General features: G+C 41.2%; 1 protein-coding gene across 1 annotated transcript in view; it reads left to right on the forward strand.

Moving 5' to 3' along the window:
- Positions 1-10,957, forward strand: part of LOC124279023 (puratrophin-1-like) — a 273,201-nt gene extending 262,244 nt beyond the window's left edge. The window contains exons 17-24 of the mRNA XM_046714814.1: positions 888-891; positions 1,074-1,222; positions 1,809-1,982; positions 2,767-2,944; positions 4,538-4,657; positions 6,514-6,720; positions 7,377-7,554; positions 7,834-10,957. Coding sequence (XP_046570770.1) covers positions 888-891; positions 1,074-1,222; positions 1,809-1,982; positions 2,767-2,944; positions 4,538-4,657; positions 6,514-6,720; positions 7,377-7,471 — 927 coding nt within the window. The 3' untranslated portion in view covers positions 7,472-7,554; positions 7,834-10,957. The remainder of the gene's footprint in view (positions 1-887; positions 892-1,073; positions 1,223-1,808; positions 1,983-2,766; positions 2,945-4,537; positions 4,658-6,513; positions 6,721-7,376; positions 7,555-7,833) is intronic.
- Positions 10,958-12,301: the final 1,344 nt, after the last annotated feature.

Here is a 12,301-nt window from a genome sequence, read left to right on the forward strand (position 1 = left end):
TTTTTATATGTATGTTTGTATGGTCACTTATGTTTTCTGCATTAAATCTAGATGAAACAAAGTGCCAAGCTATGAATGTGCTCTATGTTAGTCACAGACTAGCGTAATAGTACTTTCATTAAAGTAATTCATATACACTAGTAATGTATCGGCAAAAACGTTATTTCGTCTAGGATTAAAAGTATGTAAGTAAATTTTTCTTTACAGTATATCATTGTCATAGGTGTTTTGTAAAATTAAACCTCACACAATGATATGAGAGAGAGAATTTGTTTATGTATGTTTCATCTCTTACATACAAAGAATAAATGCAAATGGTGATAAAATATAAATGTACAAGCCGCCAAAGGTCTACAAGAGAAACTTGCAATAAATTTACATAAAACTTTGCAATACACGATATGTATTCACACCTGCTTTCTTTCAACATATATCTTTACGACACAATTAAACAATCAGGACTTGTTTGTACGACCAGACAGTTTCCTGTCATCCCCAAAACCTGCCAGGGAAATCAGGTGTGATTAGCACTAAATTAGTCTCGGCACAGCGAGTGGGCAATCAGCAAGGGCGTCCAGGTGTTGAGTAGTGAGCTGGCTCTCGGGCTTAATGAGTTTAGTCAGGATGTACTATCATCCATCAGTTCATGGTTGTTTTTGTCCCTTGAATCATGAAACTACGAGAATGAAGACAAACTGAAAAAAGAAATTCATGAAATTTTTGCCTCTAACCTCTAACAACCATATCATTGTCTGGTCCAGGGCTGTGTAGTAAAACTTTAAAGTGGTTGATTTTTTGGAAGAGAAAACAACTTCCAGAGTCCACTGATAAATGATTACGGTTCGGGATTAAGATGTGGTGTGTGTCAGAGCTGTTGACCTGTGCAGCTTGGTGAGCAAGAGTCTGGTGTTAACAGGGGGACCCACCATTTCTACCTGCTTCAGGGATCATGGGGTGATAAGCAGAGCTTGCTTTTCGTGTAAACCAAACAATTATACCTACACTGCCTGCCTATCTGCACTAAAGATAATTCTCCCTGCCATTACAATAAAATCAGTGACATGAGAGGTAAGAGACGTTTTGTAAAGTGGATATATATGTTAATGACAGTTTTCACCCATGTTTCTTGATAACCATTCCACAGGCTGCTGAGGAAATGGTGAAGTTCCAGCTTCGCCATGGCAACGACCTACTTGCTATGGATTCACTACGAGAATGTGATGTAAGTACTTCCATAAGCCATGCTCTTACAGATTACGTGAATAGAATAATAAGTATTGTCTTCCAGTCACAGAAATAATCATTAATTGTGTTTATATGATTAGTATTGGCTAGTATTGGTACAAATGAGTGAGTGGGCAACACCACTTTTAGCAATATTCCAGCAATATCACACCAGAAATGTGCTTCACATATTGTACCCATGTGGGGAATCGAACCCAGGTCTTCAGCATGATGAGCGAACACTTATGACTATTTGGCTTCCCCACCACCCTTTGTTACAAATATAAGAATAAAGGCTCATATTATCACTGGTTGTACTTTTGATGATGCAAATTGTGATTTAGGAAAATAACTGCTGTAAATATGCTGACAAGATGGCTGGCTGTTGTGCATGGCTAGCATTTGGATATCCTGTTTGGAAGAGTTATTCACTGCAGAGACCAGCCAGTATCAGGACAGTCATTCATTTCTTAACATCAGGAGGTGTCTCAGTCCCCATTAATCCTTCTCCTCTGATATGAAACGGTTACTTCAGTATACAAGTGTGGTAGAAGTTCTGTCTATAAGTTGTGTATTTCACTCAGGTGAACCTGCAGGAGCAAGGGAGGCTACTCCGTCAGGATGAGTTCCTGGTGTGGCAGGGCAGAAAGAAGTCACTGCGGCGTGTGTTTCTGTTCGAGGACCTCATTTTGTTCAGCAAGACAAAGCGGGGTCGACAGGGCCACCATGACATCTATGTTTACAAGTACAGCTTTAAGGTAGGGACTTACCCTGCCATATGTGTCTGGTGGACATGTACTCTTAATATCAGTATCTAGCCCTTGGAGTGAGCGAGTGAATTTAGTTTTACGTCGCACTCAGCAATATTCCAGCTATATGGCGGCGGTCTGTAAATAATCAAGTCTGGACCAGACAGTCCAGTGATCATCAGCATGAGCATCTATCTACGCAATGGGGAACCGATGACACGTGTCAACTAAGTCATCAAGCCAGACCACCCGATCCCGTTAGTCGCCTCTTACGACGAGCATGGGTTACTGATGATCAATTCTAACCCGGATCTTCACGGGTATCTAGCCCTTGGAATGTCTAATTGAAGTTGAAATGGTGATTTCTGTTACTGCATGTTACTGACTGTACCTTTATTTACAAAGATGGCGTCTCACCATATTCTTATATAATTAATGATGCAATTCAGGTTTCAGTTTTGAAATGTATTGTTTTACCTTGAATCCTCACATTTCACTCATTGCACTGAAGAACAATAACACTTATTTTGCAGTATTGAACCACTGTATATCACAGCATCAAGTTAACTGTGGTGTAACCAGAGACCATTTGATCTTAAAGTGTTGGTTTGTTGTTGTTTAATGCCGCCGAGAACAGTGTTCCAGCTTAAAGGGTCTCTGGGTATACAATTAACAGGTGCATGAAGATGCTGATAAATCATAAAATGGTTTGGTTTGGCTGTATTCTAGTATCTGATCTGCAATTAAGGTAAGGAGGCCAAATTATAAGATCTTGTCTCTTTTCATCTTTCAGACCTCTGATCTTGGTTTGACGGAGAACTATGGCGACAGTGGCTACAAGTTTGAGATTTGGTTTCGTCGGCGGTCTCTGGGAGAGAACTACATCCTTCAGGCTCAGAGCTCTGACGTGAAGCGGGCATGGGTACGGGACATTTCCAAGATGTTGTGGAAGCAGGCCATCAAGAACAGAGGTAAGAAGGGGAGGTAACTCTAGCTCACTGAAGCTCTCTACCACCACCCTATCATTAGGGGAGGTTACTCCATGCGTTGGAGTGGGATGTACAGGTTTGCACCAGCCACCAGTGTTGAGTACTTGCTGAGGTACAGCTGAAACACTGCTGCATTGGCCAACGGGTTCCAGAAGAATGCTCTTTAAGGACTGAGATGCCTTCAGATTTCTTTGCATTTGAGAAAGTTTTGAAATTATTAAAACAATCTGCTCTAAGCCATAAGTTGAATGCCTTTTTTGTTTCACTGCAGAATATCGGTGAAGTTTGTCTTTGTGGTACTTGTCCAGATATTGTTGATATATTTTGAGAACTGATGGAACATTTAAAAGGATGTTGTTGCATATTTTTCATTATGTTCTCCACATAGTACAGGAGGCTACATGTTTGCATGTTTTATGGAATATCAATTTGTGTACTGATAGCTTGAAGAAGTTAACAGATATATGGGATTATATGTGCACTCTCCAGCATAAGCTTAATGACTAAGTTGTGGCACAATGCAATGGAAAACATTTTTTAAACTTGTCAAGAATCTTTATGGAGTCACACACTAATGGAACGTATTGACTGAAATTGATATTGTGGTCTAAACAATCTCTTTTCCATTATTGTTTTGCTTATGCTGGAGAGGCAACAAATAGTATTGTATATATTGATGGACAGAATATTAAGCCACATACTGCTACATATTTTATGTTAAATGATTTTTGCATAATGAATACAAAATATGTCACTTCATTGAAAGAAACAGAGTTGAACATGAGCATCTGGTGTGTTCACAGCACTAGTAAACTGTCAACATTTTCTGGCGTACAACATGTTGTAGCACATGTTCTTCCACTTGTAGCTGTTCTTCCTTCCTTCCATCAGTGTGTGTATCTGTGTGTGTGTATAACTTAGTATTACTTCTTTGTGCCTAACTCTAACATATTGTACTACATCTATATTCCCTTCCCTTCTCTTCCACTAATTATAATCCTTGGTGTCATCTGATTGGCTGGTCAAGTTGCCCCCAGTTCTAGATTAACCAATCAGATGCCATCATCACACTTGGCTCATTGGATGTTGTGAGGTTACATTGCTCATTTAACGACTTCCAACAGTTATATACCAGTATCAGAATAATGGGGAAAATTTACTAACTTAAGAATTTCCAGTTAGTACATCATATTTGAAGCAGAGTTTGGTAATACACACAATGCTATAAGCTTACACTGAATAATTAAGGGGTTTAAGATCAACAATATTTTGATAATTATTATGAAGATCATCTCTTAGTGAACATGAATCACAAATATCAAGTTAACACAGCCATTTTGTGAACTGACAATATTGTTTTGATTAAGACCAAGAAGGATGAATAATAATTTCACAACTTGGAAAAGTACTAAATTACTATTTCTGAATTGCTACACTACTGCATAGAATATGTTTCTGCGATGATGTTTCGGACAGACGAGTGTACCTCACATCTCCAACACCCGAGCTGGCATGAGCATAGTGAAGTCTGTAGAGCTTTCCTCTCACTGTCCCCCGTAATTTCTGTCCTAACAGAGGTGCGTCTTACAGAAATGGCCACGATGGGGGTTGGCAGTAAGCCTTGCCTGGATCTCAAACCCAGCGCTGACAACATACAGGATCGCTTCATCAACGTTGCTCTCGGCTCCAGGGGATGTAAGTCATGGCAGACAGTTCAGATTGATTTTTCAAATATTATTTGATTGAGGCAATGAACAGTTGTAAGATAAAGGTGTTGTTTTATGTGGCAGCCTCTCTGGGTCAGCAGATATGACATGTATGAGATACTGGGGACCTCTCCTACTTTGAGATCTAACCAGAATACTATTAAATGGAGTACTAGGGACTATCCTGCCCTGGGATTCCCACAGAGTACTGGGGACTATCCTGCCCTGAGATCCTAACAGAATACGAGGGACTATCCTGCCCTGGGATCCCCACAGAGTAAGAGGGACTATCATGCCCTGAGATCCTAACAGAATATGAGGGACTATCCTGCCCTGGGATCCCCACAGAGTACTAGGGATTATCCTGCCATGAGATCCTAACAGAATATGAGGGACTATATCCTGCCCTGGGATTCCCACAGAGTAAGAGGGACTATCATGCCCTGAGATCCTAACAGAATATGAGATGCCCTGGGATCCCCACAGAGTACTAGGGATTATCCTGCCATGAGATCCTAACAGAATATGAGGGACTATATCCTGCCCTGAGATTCCCACAGAGTAAGAGGGACTATCCTGCCCTGAGATCCTAACAGAATATGAGGGACTATCCTGCCCTGAGATTCCCACAGAGTACGAGGGACTATCCTGCCCTGAGATCCTAACATAATAATAGGGACTATCCTGCCCTGAGATCCCCACAGAGTACGAGGGACTATCATGCCCTGAGATCCCCACAGAGTACGAGGGACTATCATGCCCTGAGATCCTCACAGAGTACGAGGGACTATCATGCCTGGAGATCCCCACAGGGTAAGAGGGACTATACTGCCCTGAGATCCTAACAGAATACTGAGGGACTATCATGCCCTGAGATCCCCACAGAGTACGAGGGACTATCTTGCCCTGAGATCCCCACAGAGTACTAGGGACTATCCTGCCCTGAGATCCTAACAGAATACTAGGGACTATCCTGCCATGAGTTTCCCACAGAGTACGAGGGACTATCCTGCCCAGAGATTCCCACAGAGTACGAGGGACTATCCCCCTGAGATTCCCACAGAGTACGAGGGACTATCTTGCCCTGAGATCCTAACAGACTACTAGGGACTATCATGCCCTGAGTTTCCCACAGAGTACTGGGGACTATCATGCCCTGAGATCCCCACAGCGTATGAGGGACTATCATGCCCTGAGATCCCCACAGCGTACGAGGGACTATCATGCCCTGAGATCCCCACAGACTACGAGGGACTATCCTGCCCTGCGTTTCCCACAGAGTACGAGGGACTATCATGCCCTGAGATCCTAACAGACTACTAGGGACTGTCATGCCCTGAGATTCCCACAGAGTACTGGGGACTATCTTGCCCTGAGATCCTAACAGACTACGAGGGACTATCCTACCCTGAGATTCCCACAGAGTATGAGGGACTATCATGCCCTGAGATCCTAACAGACTACTGGGGACTTTCCTGCCCTGAGATTCCCAGAGTACGAGGGACTATCCTGCCCTGAGATCCTAACAGAATACTTGGGACTATCCTGGGAGTTTCCCACAGAGTACGAGGGACTATCATGCCCTTAAACCCCCACAGAGTACTGGGGACTATCTTGCCCTGAGATCCTAACAGACTACTAGGGACTATCCTGGCCTGAGATTCCCACAGAGTACGAGGGACTATCCTGCCCTGAGATTCCCACAGAGTAAGAGGGACTATCCTGCCCTGAGATCCCTGTCAGCCATTATGTATTGGTGTACTACATAACTTGCATTCTGTGACAGTACTCAAAACTCATTCCAAATTTTCATGTTAACAACCATAAATTCTCATAATATTTCAGCTCGAACAAGGAACTCTATAGCAGTATCATCGTTCGAGCACCTGCGGAACGGCAACAAGCGCCCCCACTCCATCATCTCTGTGAGCAGCACCTCTTCCTCCAACTCCAGCCACTCCAGTTTCGGTCTGTTCGGGTCTCTCAACCTCGCCTTCGACCCTCTCGACAGTCCCCGGTATCAGAGGAGATCTGTCACCTTCCTGTCAAATGGTGAGTGGGGAATGTCTTACATAAGTTAATGTAGAACATGTTACTGTGCCGACTGGTATGGGGGACTATGTATTCAGCAGCGCCCGTACGTCCCGATTCTTGTTAACACGATATCTCATGAACTGTTGTACCCAATGTCTTCAAATTTGGTGACAGCCTACATTGGGAGGATTACGCAGACACCAGTTGATTTGGGTGACCTTGACCTTATTTTCAAGGTCACCATGACACTTTGACACTAAAAACTACATCCCACAAAAGGTAATCTTCTATGTAACCAGAACATAAACACTAGTAAATATGTTATATTTCATTCTTCTTTAGTGGCAGGGTACATTGCCATGTTAGTGGCAAACACTTGTTCCTTATGCAGTACCATTAGCACAGATCAGTGTGTTAGTTTCATGGCCATCTGTGCAGTATATTCCATCACATGCCCAGGCAACTTTGTGGCCAAGATAGTATGTAGATGTGGCGATGTTCCCTTATTATGTACGCAGATGTTGTATCACCAAACGTTGAAACACCAGACATTACGCAATGACAGAATGAAACCCCAAACATGGCCATAAGTCAGTAATCGTATTTTGATAAATGGTGAGATCAATTGCTCTTTCTTTGGCAGTGCTGAGTGTATTGGTATGTTTGTGTTCCAGAGAGCGGTATTGGTACAGACATTTCTAGTGGAGAGGCGGACCCTGGGGGAGGAGGGGGGACCGAAGGGGGGGGAAGCCAGGTCCAGAGGATCTAACTCCAGTGTCCTCAGCCAGGTCCTATATTGATTACATGAAATCCAGGGTGTTCAAGCAGAATTATGAAACTGTTGTAACAGATGTGAGTACTTCCTCAGTACACTGCAATTATTTCATACGAAAAATGTTAACTGGATAAATGAAATAAATGATTATCCCTGCTGGAAGATTTGTTTCAATTTCATCCATGTAAAGAACCAAAGAAAAATATGTAATAATTGTATTCAGAGTACACTTTTGTGGAATGAAAATGATCCAAGCATTGTTCAAAGAATACCAGTAACATGCTGTAGAAACTGACTCAGTTTTTCCGTTCATGCTAATCTTTTGCAGTCACTCATGTGTCTCTTTACTCCAACAGGTATGACACTGTGACATCAGTAAGATCTTGGTGCTTTCAAATTAACACCTCCCACCCTTTAGTGGACTCTTCCACGCAAGACAAGGAAGGGTCCATGGTGTGAAGAAAAGGGTAAACAGGAGGAAAAAACAGACCAAAGACAGAAAGGGTTGATCCCATTACAGCTTTGCATGTAGTGTTCAACTTACGGATGTGATCAAAGTGCTGTGCAATGAACTGCTCGTCACAGCCTGAAGATTCACTCCCGATTGTGTAAACAAACGTAATAATTTCAACCACAGTACCTATACAAGAGTTCACATTAATGAATGAGTCAGACATGTTTCTGAAATGAGCTCTCTTTTCTGACATACTAGTAATGAATCAAACTGGACCCGGCGTGTATAAACAACACACATTCACCTAGTGATATTGACTGGGTCTTCTCACCTTGCCATAGGTGGAACCTTCTTATATACTCTGAGTTGGAGGAAATATCCTCTGAAGCAGTTTTTTAGACTGTACTGAGTATGAACAAATGAGTGGTGGTGATACTGAAAGAGAACTGAGCAAAAGGCTCTGAATATACCTGAACTTAGCCTTCCTAAACAAGCAAAGTGACATCTAACTGGCGGCAATCTGGCATGTCTAATAATGTACTGATTGGTTGGTTGTAGTCAGGTGATGCGACAGCAGAAACCTGATTGGCTGAAGAACAAACATGTCCATGATGATGAACTGTGTATCTCTGTATATCATTATGTATACTGATTCTTCCATCATTTTATATTTGGTCTTCTATGACAGATCGTTTTATATCATTGTGTACAGTCAATGCAAGCTATATATCACACATATGTATCGTTTGTGATGCTGATGCAATATCTGGTAAATATCTAAGAGTAAAAAAACACTGACATCATGTGTATATTTATGCCCAGTGTGAGCTGTGTTAGGGCCCCTCGCTACCTCAGTATATATGTATATCCTGTGAATGTACCAGCTATATGTGTGCTTGGAATAGCCTTTTGTTTGTGCTTTTGTTTATTTCTTCTTGTTTGGTTGGTCCACTTCCTTCTTCTATATACAAATATGGTTTCAGGGATGACTTTGGTCTCCAGTTGGTACAGCTCTACACTATAACACATTATTTATCTTTTAGAATTGTATGAACAAACTGTTGAGCCAGTTCCAAGTGCTCAAAAATCTGTGTACAAGCTGATACAAGTGGGACCACGTTTGATCTGAGACAATGTATTTAGGATTATATTGAGGCCATGCACTATTTAGTTGTGATAAGTGGTTTTACCTTCAGTATAACCATACATCTTACAGACTCAGTATACATGGTCCGTCTGTGTCTGTGTAGAATACGGAGTTCATGGTCTCAAATGTTAATGTTTCTAAGGCTATGTAAAAATGTTTTCTCATCAGTTTATTTTCAATCTTATGAGGACACCAAACTTTGGGTTTGTTACTAATTGGTAAAACCTTTAATTATTTGAAACTTTGCTGGGCATTTTCTAAGATTTATTTTACAATATAGCAAGTAATCAAACTCTTCAAGCTGCTTAGGGGAAGAGTCAAAAGTGATGCAGGCTGTCACGTGACGAGGGGGGTTACTCCCTCCATTTAGTTTACACTTTGAATGATGAGAATTATTAGCACACTTTTGACAAACCTTTTGCTTTTAATGAGCTTCCAGTGTGTATCGTGGCATTTGTTTAAACCAAGGTGCCTTCCCTTAACTAGAACAAAATGTCACTTTGACTTTACATGGCTGCCAAAGCACATTGAACAACCAATAGCAAATATTTGTTTGGAACAAATTTGTGTTCCATAATTGTGTATAAAAAAAGCAGTGTATTTGTCATATATTTTAAGAAATCCTCATGTTCAAAATTTACAGAACAGCAGTGTTCATCTCTGCTGACATGGCACAACTATCTGAAACAACGTGTGGGAATGGGATTAATATTATATGTTCAGATGTTAACTCTTTTTTGAGGGGACTATTTTGAAAGTAGTTAGCTCTTCTGCTTAATTAACAAAGGGTAGGATGGGTTGGAACTTTTCAATATTATACAAGCTTGTGATATATGGAGAAACAATCACCAGTATTACAACTGAGCTTAGAGCAAGTCCTGTCGGCATTATGATTTGAGTGATAAGAACAAATCTGATAAACTTGAAACATGGCAGACATAGTTTTTCATCGGGTTGTTCATTACTGTTGTGCAGTGTAGTTGAAGTATTCAAATAGTTACATCACCACAATTCTCTACTACTCTGAGATGTAACTTATAGTCGTGATTATCAGCAGCAGAAGAAGGTGCTCAGGCTGATGGTTCCACCATATTCACATGGGCAGGAGTGGCTGTACGAGCTGTTCCTGTCATGATCTCTAATGGTTGACAGTATTCTTCCCCAACAATGGTACAAGTGGACTTGTTGCACTTCCTTCGTCTGGTTCAGGTCAATTAAAGCAAATATTTTTGTCAGGCCCATTGTTCACTGAAAATGACCTTTTCAAGAAAAGTATTTTTTAAATTCTGCAATGTCATGCTCTACCTTTAAACATCAGTTTCTTTAAGCTGTCATATTTTGCAGACCTCTGTGTTGTTGAGATGCCAGACAGCAATATGTTACATTGCTATTCACAAGGGCCCTGGTTTCATTGAGTGGTTACTGGGCAAATGTAATGAGGGTCTGGACGAGGGGGCTCAGTTATCATCTAAGTCATGCTTTTGAAAATTGCACTCATCCACATAATGTTATTTATTGATTGTTAACTGCTTTTCATATGACATCAGTGTTGTTGGTTTTATGAAATTCCTGCCATTGCACTCGTCTCATCCAGGCCCTCAACCCATGGGTATTTCCTATGCATGAAATAATGGCATTGTTGTTACAAGATTCTAAATCTCTAATACTCACCTGTTAGCATGGACACCTGTATATTTGGAAATGGAGTTTTATGAACATTGCATATGTATAAAGTGGTATTTTTCTAGCGCCAAGGACCGTTACCATGGATATTAGAAATGAGTTAAAATTGCAAACAAGATGAGATTTATATAGCTACACTAGGGTGAATGTAGTTTTCAGCAGTAGGATGATCTCAATAAATACCATTGTACAAATAGTCAGTGTGTTTCTTATTCTTCATAAAATAGATTCAGACAATTTGGATGTGGAAATATATATGTATTTTCTGTGAGAATTCCTGCCCAGTGGTCACAGTGCATTTTCTTCTTTACAAACAAATAAGGTTCTGTCAGTTTTATGGCTGATGGATAATAGAAAATAAGTCCCACAGTTCATCAAATGCAACAAAATCAACCAAAATAAAACCAGATAAAACTACCAACACACATGGTGGGTAAGAATGGCTTCACTGTAGCACATACTTGATGCTCCAACTGGACCAGGCATCATAGTTGCTGCACATCCACAGATGAAGCTGAGTCTTTCAAAGTTACTTTATGCATAGGATACTTTCAGTGTTGAACACATGTAAAGTATGAAATCTTTGAGAATTAGGCCTTTGAAAATACTGTTAATCTGATTTAGTATATGGTGATCAATGTACAGGCACATCTTCACAATGGGTATAGATCGATGTACAGGCACATCCTCACAATGGGTATAGATCGATGTACAGGCACATCCTCACAATGGGTATAGATCAATGTACAGGCACATCCCCACAATGGGTATAGATCGATGTACAGGCACATCCTCACAATGGGTATAGATCAATGTACAGGCACATCCCCACAATGGGTATAGATCAATGTACAGGCACATCCCCACAATGGGTATAGATCAATGTACAGGCACATCCCCACAATGGGTATAGATCGATGTACAGGCACATCCCCACAATGGGTATAGATCGATGTACAGGCACATCCCCACAATGGGTATAGATCGATGTACAGGCACATCCCCACAATGGGTATAGATCGATGTACAGGCACATCCCCACAATGGGTATAGATCGATGTACAGGCACATCCCCACAATGGGTATAGATCAATGTACAGGCACATCCCCACAATGGGTATAGATCGATGTACAGGCACATCCTCACAATGGGTATAGATCAATGTACAGGCACATCCCCACAATGGGTATAGATCAATGTACAGGCACATCCTCACAATGGGTATAGATCGATGTACAGGCACATCCTAACAATGGGTATAGATTCATGTACAGGCACATCCCCACAATGGATATAGATCAATGTACAGGCACATCCTCACAATGGGTATAGATCGATGTACAGGCACATCCCCACAATGGGTATAGATCAATGTACAGGCACATCCCCACAATGGGTATAGATCAATGTACAGGCACATCCTCACAATGGGTATAGATCAATGTACAGGCACATCCTAACAATGGGTATAGATCAATGTACAGGCACATCCTCACAATGGGTATAGATCAATGTACAGGCACATCCTAACAATGGGTA

This window comes from Haliotis rubra, unplaced genomic scaffold (genome assembly GCF_003918875.1).
Source record: "Haliotis rubra isolate DU_JTF1 unplaced genomic scaffold, ASM391887v1 Scf245, whole genome shotgun sequence".
Taxonomy (NCBI): domain Eukaryota; kingdom Metazoa; phylum Mollusca; class Gastropoda; order Lepetellida; family Haliotidae; genus Haliotis; species Haliotis rubra.